Source organism: Nipponia nippon, unplaced genomic scaffold (genome assembly GCF_047370975.1).
Source record: "Nipponia nippon isolate SJK-2023a ecotype South Korea unplaced genomic scaffold, ASM4737097v1 scaffold_18, whole genome shotgun sequence".
NCBI classification, from domain to species: domain Eukaryota; kingdom Metazoa; phylum Chordata; class Aves; order Pelecaniformes; family Threskiornithidae; genus Nipponia; species Nipponia nippon.
In genome coordinates this window covers 2,948,139-2,964,303 of record NW_028262334.1, presented here as the reverse complement: position 1 = coordinate 2,964,303, position 16,165 = coordinate 2,948,139, and the positions used below count along the sequence as shown (strand labels likewise).

The 16,165-nt window shown below is 35.6% G+C and overlaps 1 protein-coding gene across 10 annotated transcripts in view; it reads left to right on the top strand.

Annotated features, from left to right (window-relative positions):
• The window catches only part of KNTC1 (kinetochore associated 1), a 41,165-nt gene that overhangs the window by 24,226 nt on the left and 774 nt on the right, over positions 1–16,165 (top strand). For 2 of the 10 annotated variants that reach the window (XM_087754926.1, XM_009472682.2), the window contains exons 41-63: positions 374–502; positions 1,235–1,351; positions 1,757–1,866; positions 2,111–2,321; positions 3,008–3,097; positions 3,459–3,630; positions 4,048–4,106; positions 4,249–4,465; positions 4,997–5,070; positions 6,001–6,211; positions 6,319–6,428; positions 7,098–7,147; positions 7,526–7,604; positions 8,269–8,387; positions 9,246–9,381; positions 10,253–10,348; positions 11,260–11,316; positions 11,785–11,839; positions 11,919–11,982; positions 13,118–13,247; positions 14,270–14,359; positions 14,913–15,058; positions 15,959–16,049. In XM_087754926.1, the coding sequence (XP_087611052.1) occupies positions 374–502; positions 1,235–1,351; positions 1,757–1,866; positions 2,111–2,321; positions 3,008–3,097; positions 3,459–3,630; positions 4,048–4,106; positions 4,249–4,465; positions 4,997–5,070; positions 6,001–6,211; positions 6,319–6,428; positions 7,098–7,147; positions 7,526–7,604; positions 8,269–8,387; positions 9,246–9,381; positions 10,253–10,348; positions 11,260–11,316; positions 11,785–11,839; positions 11,919–11,982; positions 13,118–13,247; positions 14,270–14,359; positions 14,913–15,058; positions 15,959–16,049 (2,613 nt within the window). Of the gene's footprint in view, positions 1–373; positions 503–1,234; positions 1,352–1,756; positions 1,867–2,110; positions 2,322–3,007; positions 3,098–3,458; positions 3,631–4,047; positions 4,107–4,248; positions 4,466–4,996; positions 5,071–6,000; positions 6,212–6,318; positions 6,429–7,097; positions 7,148–7,525; positions 7,605–8,268; positions 8,388–9,245; positions 9,383–10,252; positions 10,383–11,259; positions 11,317–11,784; positions 11,840–11,918; positions 11,985–13,117; positions 13,248–14,269; positions 14,360–14,912; positions 15,059–15,958; positions 16,050–16,165 lie in introns of those variants that run through there. The other 8 variants (XM_087754928.1, XM_087754929.1, XR_015704153.1 and 5 more) reach the window with 8 other exon arrangements.

The window sequence follows — 16,165 nt, the reverse complement described above, 5'->3', positions numbered from 1 at the left end:
TATCATAATGGCCTTTATGATCTGTAGGTATTCTCTATCTCATTTTCAATCCTGGTTTCATTTTAGATTTATAGACGACTTCTAGTTGAGGGGAGTTTTTTAAAAAAAGCTATCTGCAAAACCTGCAATATACCATCTTCTAAGGCAGTTTAGACCAAGGGAAGTTACTTTTAGACTGGCTTCAGTATGTTTAGATTTTAAGTTCTAAAACCTGAAATGCATTTTTATTCTTTTTTTCCCCCTCTAATTTAAAGGCCGAATACACCTCTAAATTACAGAGTACTTTTTATGTGTTATACTTTATACAAAGAGACCTATTAAAATAAATTCCTAAAGTTATAACTTTTTTTTTTTCCTTCCCCTAAAAACACAGGTGTTCAACTGTCGTCTCATAGACCAGAACCTGGCATTGGGTTATTGCACAATTTTGCCCAAGGAAGATATGTTCAATAAGTTGTGGGATGTCATAAACAATACATGGCAAAATTACAGAAAAGTTTTGGTAAATTCACAAGGCAATGTATTTCTTCAGCAAACAGAGAATGTTAAAGGGTTTCTTTAAAAAAGATGTCAGCAATATCATATGGAAGTGCAATAGTTTGCCATTATTAAGGGTATAGCTGTTTGAACAAGTTCCTCATTTAGGGCACCACTGAGAGAGAAGCTACCTCTCTTTACCACAGTGTGAGATTGTGCACAGGCAGTTGCTGTAAATAGTTAGCGTGATGTAAGTCCAAGTATTAGGTTACCTCATCATGACTTACTCCAAAGCTTGAAATTGTTTATTTCAGGTCCCACCATAATTTATACCTACATTGTATTTTGGAGAAATTGTTCTCTGACAGCAGTTGTCAAGAATGGAATGAATAAATAAATACGTCTATTAAAATATTAAGGCAGATGGGAAGTAAAGTATAACAAAGAAATGGGGAGGGAGAGTGACATAAACTTGGAGAAAAGATGATGTCTAAAGAATACCTTTTGTATTAGTTTCACTAGTACAATACTAACAAAATATTTTTGAGAAAGAAACTCAATTTTAAAGTAGCTTTGAACTGCCAACTCAGGGGGCGAGGTAATCCTGATACTACCTTCTGTGAGGTTTGTTTTCATTTTACACAGTTGTGTGATCATCTACGAATTGTTTTAAGTTCCTCTAAGGACTGAGACCTTGGGATTCCCAATTTTCAAATTATTTATGATACTTATTCCCTTCCTTTCTCACTCCTTTTAGGCAGTAGCTCTGGTTGGAGCACAGCTTGCTAACCAATGTGGTGAAGCAGAAGAAAAAAGAAAATTCGAAGAATTGGTTACTGATGCAGAATGGGGTATCCAACTTGGTAAATTTGGTGTAAGTTTGATTTTTTCCTTTTCTTTTTTAATTTGTTTATTTTAGAATTTTATTAACTGATTAAATGTCAGTATATTCTGAGATACTTTGTGATTTTTAGACAGATTTCCCATTCAAATGTAAGGAAAGTTGGGGTTTTGTTTTAATTTTTCAGTCTGCTTGTCTGCTTAAATAAACCTCAGAAACTGTGAAATGCAATAATTGAGGGTGCTATAAAAGAAGTTTTAGGTGCTTAAGTGTTATTTGGCACAGGGCATAGTACGCAAATGCACTGCTGTTTCCTGCTCTGAAAATCTCTAGATTGAACCTAAAGAAAACATAAAAGGCTAACTATATAAGGAATGAGTCTTGATATTTTCTAAAAGACTTCTTTGGGAAGCAGATAAAGTGTTTATTTATCTCTAGATTTCTTTTGAGACTGTATTCAGACAACCACCAATAAGGAAGAAGGAACTCATAAGAACACTGGTACAAAATCCAAAAGTAGACACAGGTCTCATATTGAACTACTGCAGGTAATAATTGAAGCAAATCAATTGTGTTTAATTGTTGCTGTAATAATAACCATGCCTACTGAAATCTATTGTAGTTTCAATAGATCCTAATTAATGTAATATGCAAATTGTTTGGGTTTTGTTTTGTTTTTTTTAAAGTATTAATCAGAATACATACTGGTCTCTGGTGAATTTATTCATAAGGAAATAAGCACCTTGATGACACCAAAGGTCACAGACAAAATAATATTCTGTCCTCTTCTAGTACTTTCATGCTGGACAGTGATGCTGCACTGCAGCTTTGCATTGAAACACTTCTTCTCCAGAATGCTAACACAAATCATGTTGAAGATGACTCTGCAGAATACAGTGAGAAGCAACCTCATTCTACATTACTAGCTAGAGCACTAGAAATAATTCCTCTACTGAAAAGCACGAAAGACCTGGTCACTAGCCTCAGTGGAATATTGTACAAGGTAAAAAAAAAAAAAAAAAAAAAAAAGACAAAACAAAAAACCAACACACCAAAACAAGTAAAAAGAATCCCTGAAGTATGCATCTAGTCTCAAATGCTGCACGGCACTCGAATGGCAGATTAGTAATTCCACAGAAATTTGAAAATTTTGCTAAAGAACATAAATGTTAAATTTCAGTTTTCTACTTCTCTAGAAAAAACAACAGAACAACATATCTAATTATCTTTAAAGACAGGTAGAGTATTTCTTCCCAACTTCCCTTAAAAAAACAGCGAGAAAATAATCAAACAAAAAAGCCACTTCTAAAAATCATAGCACACTGGAAATCTTTCAAAGTGCTACATTAAAAATAGATAGGGGGAAAAAGATTTATATCTTTGGGGTTTTGTTTGGTTGGGTTTTGGTTTTGTTTTTAGGGGTTTTTGGGTTTTTGGTGTGTGGTTTTTTTTTTTTTTTTCTTTCTTTTTCTTTTCATCACTTCATGTCTGGTCTTTCTGCAATGTCCTGACAATTTTTTTAGTATTTAGGACTATGAAGTTTTAGAAAAGTATGTCATGATGCTTATACTGTTTCTTCAGTGTTATGTCAATATAGTTGGTATTAAAATCGGAAGAAGTAAACTCAGTTGTATGCTTTTATAAGACAAATCATACAAGATCTTATAAAATAATTGTTATTTTGAACAGCTTGATCCTTATGACTATGAAACTATTGAAATTGTCCTGAAAGTGATACAAAATGCTGATGAAAAGAACACCAATATCCAGCTGAATCAGGTGTGTCCAAATATATGGCTGTTACCTTGCTAATGGCATCTGTATTGTTTTGTCTGTTTATTAGTGTAGTTATTCAAGAGTCTGTTAAAATTAATCTAATTATTCTATCTACACAGCTTTCATTCAGAAAATAGCATTCAAGAAATAGTGATCTCTAGCTGTTTCTCAGCAATGGATTATAGCAGGGATAAAAACTCTACAGATATGTGCCAACTCTGACAAAAAAAACATATGTCTCCAGGACTTAAGCGTGTTTACTGGGGGGGGGGGGGGGGGGGGAAGCAGGGGGAAATATAGTAGTCTTGTGGCTTTTTTGCTTTCTCCTTGCTTATTTATTTTTAATTTTTTTTTTCCCCCTTAGGCTTTGAGCCTCCTCAAACATCTGGAGTCTTATAAAAGAATTTCTCCACCTGTAGACCTAGAACACCAGTATGTTTTAGAGCGTGTGATTCCCTTATCTCCAGCTGCGCAAACCAGACTGCCCTTTCATCTGATATTCTTTAGAACTGCACAATGTTTCTGGAACATTATATGTACGTTCAGTGTTTTTTTTATGGCTAGATATATGTATGATTCCCTTTCTCTGCTATCTGTGAACTTTGGGGTTCTACAGTATATATTTTATGTTAATTGTATTTCTTTATTAATGCAGTTTTCATTCCAAGTACTTCTGAAAGCACTTGTGCTCCCAAATTGCTACTGGCTTTCAATAGAGCTAAGACGATATATACAATGCAGAATTCCATCCTCAAATTCTTTTCTTAGGACCTCTCAAAGAGCAAAGTAATCCACGTATCCCACTTCCTAGGCCAGTGTGGATAATTAAGATCATATTCTTTCTCTCCCAATGGAGGTCTGTATCTAACAATAAACTGAAAGTGCTTTATTTCATAGAGAAAGCTGCAAGTGGACTGTGATACTATCACAGACAGCTGTCTTTTTCCTTTCAGCTGCAGAGCTCAGTGAGGAATCCTTCCCAACACTTCTGTTGATTTCCAAACTAATGAAGGTAAAGTAGCATCTTGAAAGGATTCGTTTCAAAATTATTCTTTTTCCCCCACACAAAAAAGAACTTTCATCTTTCTTTTGCATGATTTTGGCCTCGCTGTAGAGCTTTTGAAAACTCTTCATATACTTTAATGTTTTTCTAGGTTTCACTGGATACCTTACACATGTCAGCAGCTCGACATGTCTTTGAAAAAAAATTGAAACCAAAAATATTTGAAATGAGAAACACTGGGTACACATCAGTTGTTAACAAGGAAACAACTAAAACTGTGCAGACAATTCAGTCATATCTGCTGTCTATAATTAATCCGGAGTGGGCTGTAGCTATTGCTCACAAGATTGCACAAGAATTTCCAACAGGTAAGGTGCATATGTGATGACTTTGAGGGGTGAGATAATGGGAGGAGGAGAATAGGTTTGAGAAAAGAAAAGCTAGCCTGTAACCAAGCATTTTTTCAGTATTCTTGGATAAAACCTGGGGAAGCTTGAGAATAAAAATGCATTTCTCTCCTACATCCAATTTTGAACAGTAGGCTAGAACAACAGCCATTTTATAACACAGCATCACTATTCAGTCCTTTTTTCTCTCTCTTTAAGCCATGCTGTCTTGCTTAAAGTTTCTGCGTGTTCATACCATCTTCAGACAAGTTGTCCAGCAAAAGCAAATATTTCAGCCAAATTTAAGCTAGCTTTCTCTATTTTCTGAATCCCAATAGGTCATTTTTTTTTTGCTCTTTAGGTACAAGAGCTTTCCTGATATTTAAAATAGCTTCTAAATTTTATTTTATAAATTCTTTGAAATAAAATGGATATTATTCTGTATACTGTAGAAAGGATTCATGAAAACTTATTTTATTTACTTCCTTCCCTCCCTTTTTTAATTTCAAAAAGGTCCTGACCAGATTCAGGCATTGAAATTCTGTCTCTATCTAGCTGAGAAATGGCTAAAGAATACTACAGCTAAGGTAATGGTAAACTGCTTGCAAAACTGTTGTTTTACTGTCGGTTACTTATGTTAGTGTTTTGTCTTTTGGTGTTTTGGATAGTGGTGTGTAAATTGTGCCTTAACCAACCCTGATATGGGACGTACTTTCTTTTGGGGAAGTGACTGTTTAAGTGATCCCTCAGAACCCTCTCTCAGTAGCATTCTCCTACTCACAACCTAGCAAAAATTAGGCTTACAATTCTTGGAGGTTGGACAAAAGATACACGGTTTTAAGGAAGAAAAATTTGTTCTTTCTCCTGTTGTGTGCATTTTTCTTGCTGCAGGAGAATAAGTTGGAATCTGTTCCAGCTGTTAGATCAATAGCATTATTAACTTTTGCTTTGAGTTCCACGACTCTAGCTATTTGTAGTAGTATATATAAAGAAAATCTGCTTTGACTTGATTCTCAGGCTCATTTTTACATAGTCGGTAGGGAAAGGTGAATAAGAATCTCACCCTTGCTTATAAAGATCAAACTTGCTATGGAGTTGTTGAGACACAATGAACATTAGTTCTCTGATACTTAGTCACATCTTTGAATAGAATTGTGCCGAAATTAAGCTGTAATTCTAGCAGCCAAGGTTTAATATTAAATCTTTTTTCTTCTCCATCTTACCTCAAAATATCTTAATTTTACATACTGGTACATGTGGTACGTATTTTATTTGGCTTTTTCACAGCATATCTTTGTTTAAAATTTTTTTCGAAAGATGTTGGCTTGCTAGAGCAGCATAGTTAATACTGTCTGTTTACAGAAGATAGTGTAGATACAGGTGGGGGGGACACATCTGAAGAACAGATCTTGCTACCCAGTTCACTGTTTTAGACTATAGAAAGTTAAGATGATTTTTCTAGTGCTTTTGAGTAAAAGGAGGTTGTTTTTATATAAAACTGTGGTGTTTTACTAAAGGATGATTCACATCAAAAAGCAGAAGTCCTACAGAAGAAATTATATATGCAGTATAAGCGATCAGCAACAGAAAATGTTCTAATAACACATAACTTGAACACTGGAGAACATTTAAAGTCTATTGGGAAACCAGCAAATCTTATCATTTTACTATACGAACACCACAGTATAGACCAAAGAATCCAAAATCCAACCGGCAGAGATTATCCAGGTGAGTATCCATAATCTAGTTTCAAAGGAACAAAAAGAAGTTCTTTAAAAAATGCTAAGCCAGGGAATACTCGTTTGTAAATATATTATCTCTACCTGTTTGTGTAGATATCCATATGGCAGCTAAGGAGATAGCCGAAATTAACAATTTGGACATGAACAAAATTTGGGATAAACTGCTGGATAAATGGCTGTGTCCAAGTACACTGCCCTCAGAAGTAAGTCATCACTAAAGATCTGGTTTTGGAGAAAGATGGCCAATTACATAAAATATGTATATTTTTATCACTTGTTCAAAAAACTAAGGCTCTGTTGCACAATTTACCTTTAGTACTCATGAATCTATTTAAGATGCATCTGAATTCAGACTACTAACAATTTCAATACCTTTCTAATATTGTTGCACAACGCTGTGTGTAGTGAGAATGATTTGAAATGCTTTCCCTTCTCTCTGTATAGAGATTAAAATCTTATCTTTGGTGCTACAGTAAGGTTGTGTAGCCAGCCTAAAGGAGTAAAAGAGTTGTAAATACATTAGCCTCATCAAACACTGATTCTAGAATCAGAAAGAGAATGAATCCTCTCCTGTTGCAACTTGGCTAACAGGGAGTTAATTGCTGTCTGTGCAGCATACAGCTGGGTGAGAAAGGGCAGGGAGTAGGCATTGCCTCGGCTTCAAAATACCAGTTAGCAGGCTGAGGAATGGTGTTGACTGCCAAGCATAGAGTTAAATAAAGAAAGGACTGATAAAACCAGAATTCCTTTCCTTGGCAGCATTAGCAGGGGTGCCCAGCTTTTAAGGCAGGGTTTAAGCAAGGATATGACCCAGCTATTTATCCAAACAATTTAGAAAACTCTCACAACTGGATTTTCATGTCTTTTTAAAGAAAACTCAAGAAATCTTTGGAGATGTACAGGAAGATGAAGAACTCCGAAGGTATGTGTGTTGTCTTACATATAATATGGCAAATTATTGTTACCTTGCAAGTTGAACTATATCTGGCTTTTTCAAGAAACCTAGCATCTGTGTGATTAAGAACTCGCAGTAGTGTTCTTATTTTTACTTTCTGGTGACATCAGTTTTGCATCGTCAGATACTTATTTGTGCAACGAAATGCCATTTGCAGTAACTTACAGATGTAAGTGCTTAAGAGTAGCTATTTGGAGGTTTTCCCCTCATTTTCTATATTCTTAGAATCTCTTATCTTTAATCTCTTTTTGACAGTGAAATATATTTACATTTGAATATATATTGATACATTGTATTTCTATAACTATGCTGTACTTGTATTAAAAACAAATGCATTTTTTTCAGAGTTATATATCTGCTTCAGTCACGCCCAATGGATTATAGTTCAAGAATGCTTTTTGCAATTACAACATCTGCCACATCCGTAAGTTTCTAAATTCTTGTTTTAGCTTGCTACTTATGAAATTTCTACCTCTTATTGAAATCAAGTGTTGTCTGCTTAACTGTGTGGTTTTCAACCTAAGGCCTTTGTATTTGGGGTTTGGATAGTTTATATATCTACATGAGCTCTATGTTTCTCCTCCCCTACCTTTGGAGTAAAACTGTGGTGTTCCTTGAATTTTGCTGTTGACCGAACTCTGAGTTTTCTAAATTTATTGTTGGTATTATCTGAAAATAACTTCATTAAACGTATTCTAGAATGTGCTTTAAGCTGGTGTAATACATTGGCTCACTTTGGGTGGAATTAAAGCATAATGGTAAAATTATTTTAGCAGAACCTTAACCTTCAGTCTTTCACATTTACTAAATGTCTTTGTAACACTATATATCACAAATATTTTTCTTGCCTGCATTAATAGTCTTAAATCTAGAAAACCACCTGGTTAAGCAGTGTTCTTTGAAGTTCACAAATATTTCAACTGGTTAGTATAAAAGCTGAACATGACCCAGTCTGTTACTTAGCATATATTTCCACTAAATGAATCAAAAAGTCTTGGAAAGGATCATATTAGACATATATGACCCTCCTTCTAGCTGTTCAGCCAATTATGACTCTTCACTGTGTTGGTTTTTTCCCCCCCTCTCAGCCGATTGGTGTTACTCAGTTGACGTTTGCTCACAGGAGCAGAGCACTTAAGTGTCTACTCTACTTGGCAGATACCAAGACTGTGGAATCACTCTTCAAGAAACCCATTGAGAAAGTAAAGTAAGATGATTTTTCCTTAAGGTGTTCCTTAACAATGATGGTTTCTTGGTCTCTAACAGCCATTAGGAAGAAATATATATATATGGAGAACTACTTTTTACTAAGCTGTTTTTTTAGCTTTTAAAATCTATTTCTGAAGAGCATAACTAGATCTTTTAACTTCACTGTAACGCAGTCCAGTACATCACAGTTCTAATTTGTAAACCTGAAAGTAATATGACATTACATGGAAAATATTTTGTTCCATTTTGCATAGATTGCAGTTACTTCTCTAGTAACTGAAGCACTTTCTGCTACCCATATATATAGTATTGTGTTCATCAGAGTTCAGAACTGGTCATCTTGCAGAGACATAGTCCTCTGCAAAAGTAAGGAACCAAAATCACAGCAGAATAATGTTGTTTCTCTGAAAATATCTGTAGAACTAACTTCCTTAGAAAAAATATAGAATAGAATTTCTGTGCTGGTAATCTGGAATTAGGGCCTTTTTAATGGAGAGTGACATTTTCAGAGTACATCATGCCAAATAGCTACATGCAGGTTTCTGTAAATATGCAATCTCTGTGCATAAATGACATTTTAGTTTTAAGAATCACAGTAACTGGTTTATCTTTATAAATGATCCAAGCCATCCGTTGCTGAGGTGAATGAGGTTTTCCTAAGCAATTCCCAGAGAGTTCTTCATTAAGTTCTCCTTCATAAATACAAATACAGTCTACGTTATTTTTTCCATTTTTTTTTAAGCAACAGAAGAACACTTTTCCAATATTATCCTGAGCTTGATTTTGTGAGTTGTAATATAATAATCACTGTAAATATCATTAACTCCTGGTTTGGGGTTTTTTTTGTTGTTTACAGGTATTTTCTAAAATGCTGCATTTATCTGGCAGAGTTTGAAATCTTGAATATTCCATATACTTATGAATCATTTCATAAGAGTCCTAAGGAAGGAATGATTAAAGGGCTATGGAAGAATCACAGCCATGAACCCACGGTATGATTTTTAAATCCTATGTAGTATTTCATTTGTTTGTTACACATTGTGTGAAATGTACACCTTTCTACACAGCACATGCATTTCTAAACAGATGTTGTTCCAAAGTAGTCTGTCCTATTCATACACTACTCACAATTCTATTTAAAAATACCAGTGAATATGCAGTTACCCCAAAGACTCGTCCCTTTTAGAGTGACCAAAAAAAAAAACCAAAACAAACCAACAACCCTGTTGATGTGCTGACTACAGTCCATCACATAATGATTCCCTAGTACTTGCCCACCTTTGTATACCCATACCTTGTTTGGGAAGCAAGATCTTTGGTGCAGAAGCTTAGTTACTTATCTAATATGCCAGGGATAGGCTTTAAGTTATGCTCTACTTAGGAATTTAACTTTGACAATTACTTTGTGTTACAAAGCATGTTTTGTAAACAGCTAACTTAACACTGAAGACAAGGGCAGGTAAATGAGACTTCCAGGTAGACAACAGTGTATGACAAAACAGGTATACTAGTCTATGAAGGCTTCAACAGTAATACTTCTGATTTATAGCCATAAAATGGAAGTGATCTGTTCTTTCATTGAAATATACACATGCTAGTCTAAAATTTGAAAACGACAGATAAAAAAAGCTTTAGCCTTCCTACAATTAGAAAATAAAGTGATATCATGTATAGGTGAGTTTTTTGGTTTTCTTTAATTCTCCTCACATGTGTAAAATAATTTTGAAAGTGGCTTGGTTGTGGCCTTTCAGGAGTTAAAGGTCCTGGTAATGCTGTAAAAATCTAAAATTACACTGGCAAGCAGTAAAGGTTTGAAGATCACGAATGTATATTAAAATAGAGAGTGTCCTTGCTCTCCTTTAGGCTGTTAGACTGGTGACAGAACTTAGTCTGGAATACAAAGTATATGACTCCCAACTGTGGAATGGCCTACTACAGAAACTCCTTGGTTTCAACATGGTAAGGATTTTTAAGCATGAAGTTCTGCACTGAGGTGAGAAAAAGGCTTTTTTATCCACTGATTTCTAAAGAATGTGATAGATACATGAACTATAAATTTACTGTGAACAATTATTCGTAATTTACATGGTTACTTTGGGTTCTTAAATGCTGAACTGATGAAGCTTTGAGGAATTTGTGATTTAGCAGTACTGCTTGAGAATTTTGATCTGAAATTGTTCTAGTTATATTTTTTTAAAGGCACAAAGCCTTTCAAATGGCAAAAGTAAATCCTATTATAATAAATAGAAAAATTTCTTCATATTATTATAATTTTACAACATAACATGCATATTTTTGTGTGCAAATATGTACACACATACGCACAAACTGTGCATATACGTATATACATATGTGTATACATATATACACACACAAAAATTTTACCCCTAAAATGTATTTATTATGATAGTAATCCTGATTTTTATCATTCAGAATCTTAATTACCTCTGATTGTCAAACTTTATGTAATGTTGCTACAGCCTAAGTAGGTAACAGACGTACCTGGCAACGTGGCTTTATCAGGAGCAGATATTGAAGCTGGTTTTAATCTAATGAGATTTAAGTACTAATAGCAAAGAAGTTGGGATCATAAACTTTACAGCACCAGTTGTGTTAAGACTACTGGAAATCTTGGGTATTTACTGAGACAACATGTGCCACTACTGCTTGTGATAATTTAATTTACTAAACTATAAATCATATTTCCACGTACATCAGTTACTCCTCCCAAAGGATCAGAGGTACCTTGAGGAACCATAAGTTTGCATCCTGCAGACAAGGCAACAAGCGTAATGCAGTTCTGTAGATCATCTTCAAAACAAAATCTTCAAAAACACTGTAGCATTTTATAATGAAATATTTTTTTTCAGATTCAATATCTAAGAAGAGTTTTGATAGCAATTACTGGGATTCATTCATTATGGGAGGTAAGCAAATACTCTGTGACTCCTAATCTTTTTCTTCACTTAACAGGAGTTTAGCATCCTATTTGTGTGTATGTGTGTGTGAATGGCAGCCATCTATGCCATGAAGTGTTATGCATGAAAAGATTATTTTTGAATGATTATTTTTATGACCATGCAATATGCAGATGAGTATCGTTATTAATCACTGAAATAGCATATTTTGCATTTGTGGTTCCTTCAGTAAACACTTACTTGGAGGGTTTTGAAAGTTGGACAGAATAATTTTACCATCAGTCAAAATATGGCTAAATCTTAGACTATGACACGAGGAAAGAAATGTTAGGGAATAATTCATCCGGGATAAAAAGAAAAGAAAAATGACGGGCTTCTTCCACCTACAGTGAGTCAGGATATCTGTGTGTCTGTGTTTACAAGTATACTTAGTTACAACTGTGTTTGGCTATTACTTTAAAACTTTGTTGTCAACAGATTCCCAACTTCAGTCGAGCGTGGCGAAGTGTAGTTCTGTCACCATTTCTCACAGGTAGGGTTGTTACTAGCTATCATGCTTGTATAGTAACTTGCTTATATATTTACTTTATCATGTTTTCTTTATTTCTTAGCTTCGTGTCCACCGAGTCCTAAACAGTTAGAGGAATGTTGTGAGTGTTTTGTGATTCTGCTCAAGTAAGTAGATAGCACATCCCACACTTGTATTAGTTTGAGTGGGAATGCCCATTTGTAGCTGCTCATCCAGCAACCTGCCCTGGAACTTGCAAAGGAGCTCTGAAAACTGGGGAACCTGAGGCATGAGGAAGAAGCCTTTGCCTCTTGTGGGAAGGACAGGATCAGGGCACGTACCCAAACAGAAATTCTGTGCTGGCCCGGAGACTGTTGACAACATGTGCTGTAACTCGGTACCTTGGCTGTTTAAACTGTGCTGGGAGCTGCTTGCTAAATTGGGACTCAGAATCAGCAGCACAGACTGCTGAAAACCAATTTATCTGCCCAGTCGCTGCCCCCATGAGGGACATCTGCTCCTGTCCCGACACTTTTAAAGGAGTCACGGTCAACCCTAGAAGTCCAGTTAGTATCTATCTTAGCCCAAAATATAGCACATTTCCTAAAACATTAACACAGAGTATAGAAGAGAAAGAATTCCTTTTCCTACAAAGAATAAACCTGACATGACAAAAATCTAATAGGGGCACATCTATAAACGTGGTTAACCTATGGTGTTAATGTTCCAAAACATTCTGTACGTAAACCAGTTTTGCATCTCCTTTACAATGTAAAAAAGCACAATAAATCATGATCTTATCCACCACAATGCTCTGACTTGCTCAAGAGAAGAACCAGAGCTCAGAGAGCCTGACCTGAACCAAAAGTTAGCTAGGAAATACTGGAAAGGGATCCAGCTGAAGAACATGCCTACACTACTGTGCAAATACACATGTGCCAAAGCATTACTCTGGGCAGTTGGCCAACACTTCCCCTCAAAATAGGGCCTTGGGTGTTTAGAAAGAGAAACTAGTCTTGGGTGGGGTTTTTTTTTCAAGCTAGAAAATCGTCATGCATTTGTATTCTGTGAAACTTCAACTCACATAGCTTGGCCGTTTCTGAAAATAAGATGAGGTAAAAATGTATTGTTCTATCTGGCTTAAAAATCTCAGTGCAGTTTTGTTGACAGTCCTAAACCATCCAGTTAGATATATATATATATATATATATATATATATATATACACACAGAGATATATATATATACTATTTTATATATATATAAAATAGTTGAGAACTTCACTCCTAATCTTCTTCTGAAGGTGTCCTGTTCTGGCTGACTTGGATGTCCTTGGAATAGCTAAACAATATGCACAGTTGGATCTTCCGGCTTTTGCTTTGGGCTGCCTGTTGCTGATTCCTCAGCCTGAGAAGCGAGAGCAGCAAATTCAGGTAAATAATAAGTTTTGTGTTCTATCTGTGCAAGGGAAATGTCTTTAAGCATGTTATCTTCCACAGAGACTGTCAAAGATGGTAACTTATAATCCCATTTTATTTAACTATGTCACTGCTGACAGCTGCTTGGCACCTCCCACCCACAAAGGCTATTGCCCTGAATTTGTCCTTCTGAAAGGGATCATGTGAACACTTCTGCTTTTTTTTTTTTTTTTTAAATAAGCAAAACCAGCTAGCTTCAAGTCATCCTCAGCAGCTTTGTCATATGACTTTGCCTTTTGAGGATTTGAGGATATTTTATGGGATCCCACCCATGAAACCCATGCCAAAAAAAACAACAAAACCCAAGCCATAGCCATAAACCTGCTAGAGCAGTGTGAAGTTATGATCACATCTATAATTGCTGAGAAGCTACCAGTGGGCTAGTTTCACGGCAGATTGTAAGAAAAGTACCGAATCCTACTTCAGAAAAGTGTTGAGTTGAAAGCTCCTGAGTTCTTAGAAAGATGCTTGATATGCACCACGAGTTCTGATGGAAGCTTTTTGCCTTAAAGCCATGTCCTCGCTATTCATGCATCTTGACAGTTTCCTTTCCCTTCTCATTTGTTTCCATTAATTTATGCTCTGCATTGTTCTCCCAGATGAAGCATTATGGGCTGTTCCCATATTTGTCATGAGCAAAGTGGCACTCGTAAAGGCATCTTAAATTCTTAGAATTCCAGTCATTAAAGCTCAGAAAGATTTTCCCAAATTACAGCATTAGCGTAAGACATTTAGTCTGCTCGCAATTAGTCAAAAAAATCTATAACGGCTACAGCAAAATACCCTTTGAGAGTTAAAAGCAATGAGTACTACTCTTTCAGTCAAACTGTACAGATCCTGGTTTGATAATTTCATGTTTATACCTAGAATTTCAAAACATTAATTTTTCCTGAATAAATCAAATGCTTGCTCTGAAGGGGGAGTTTCTACTTCAGTGATTCACAGAATATTGATGTTTTGTAACTTATTTTTGCAAGGGTTTCTTATCAACGTGTAACACAGAAACTGTGCTGCAACAAATAGATGAACACATGAACGCTGGAGAAGCAGTGGCATTTGCTTCTCAGGTAAATACATAAAATTTACTTCACTTCCCTTTGACTTAGAGGCTTTTTTGATAGATAAGTGTATGTAGAACCTTTTTTTTCCCCCTCTCTCTGATCTTGCCAAGCATTAGTTGACATCATGCACACTTCTAAAATACAGCAACATTTGCAAGGATTTTTGTATTTTTATTAATGTTGTGCAACTGAAAACCTTCTTGTATATATACACAATCCTGTGTTACAGGCTGCCCCCGCTTGTAGGACAGCAATGTTTGCAGCAACGCTACTTTAGTTTTCTAAAAAAAATGTTTTAAGGCCATAGGGCTTATGAAACTGCGCTCCCTCCTGCCTAGCCTTGGGCTGCCTTCCTAAGGGCACGTTTTTTAACTCATTCCCCTACCTGAATCTGAGATCAGTCCTCATAAAATCTGCTATCTAAAAAAAAAAAAAAAAAAAATTAAAATCCTGCTCTATGGGAGTCCAATAAGAAAAGTCTGAGCTCTTTTCATTCAAAAGTAATTTTTTTATATTTAAAATATTAATACTTTTCCATTACTAAAACTTAAATCCACAGATTAGATCTTTGGTTTTGGACAGTATCATAAATGAGAAGCTATATGAAAAATTCTTGAAAACTAAGTATTTTCCACTGTTGAAGCAACAACTGATGAATACTCACCGAATGAAAGAACTGGTGGATTATTTTGCCAAAAAGAACTGGTAAGTTAATAAAATAGGTGATGTATGACTGATAGCAATTACAGAAATTTAGTATCTCCTTTATTTTATTTTCATTTATTTGAAGTCGTTGACATTTATCTAGTACTTAGTCTCCAAGAATTTTTAAAGTATTGCTAAGTTAAATAAAGAAATAAAATAACAATCTCACCTCACTGCTTGGCATGCTTAGGGTAGAGTTTTACAGTGTCATTCAAGCCAGAGTAACAGCTTAGTGAGCCTGGACTGGCCGGCAGGTCAAATGCGGTTAAAATAGCAGAAGTAACCTGACTGAAAAAGCAAACACTTTTGCTTCGAATCACTTCACCGTACCTTCAGGTGAATTCAGCTTAGTGGCATCACAGAGTCACAGCTTCACCAGTAAGAACACTCTGAAAAAAAATAAATGAACTGCCTGTACTTAAGACTTAGGCATTAGTGGTTTTGCTGCTAAGTTTTTCCAAGAGTTAGAAATGCCTCTTACGTTCCACTTAAATAAAACAAAGGGCCTTGCCACTGGACCCACCGCAGGGCGGTTCTCAATCAGCAATTTATCAGTGACTCACAGCACTTGGGCTCATTGTGCACAGCTGCAAACTTTCATTGTAGACCCCAAATACTCAGTGTTGCAAGTCACTTTGTTACCAGTTACCCTGCAGTCAAAATGGGACAGGAACCAGTAAATAACCGTTTAAATTCTAGTATATATTGGTTTTATTACCAGCCACAGGTTAAATGCTAGGCTTGTCACGGCTTGCTTTCCTCTACTGGGAAATGATGGGACCTATCTGACTTCAAAAGTATGGGGTCATATCTTATTTTTATACTTCAACGTATATAGTCTAAATTCCTGGCTTTTTAGAGAACTTGTTGACACAGTTGGTAAACTTTTGCCTCCTACAGCATTGATGATGCAACAGCCCTAATTCAAGAATATCAAGAGAAATGTGGAAATCCTGCTGTGGCAGACATACCATCAGCTGAGCTTCTGAAGGTAAAACCAACCGCCTTTGTACCCCCTGCAGTATTTTCTCCTTTTTTTCCTAAACTAAGACTTTCACTCAACTTTTACAAAAATACTTGTTAGCTGATTTATTTTAGTAAAATATA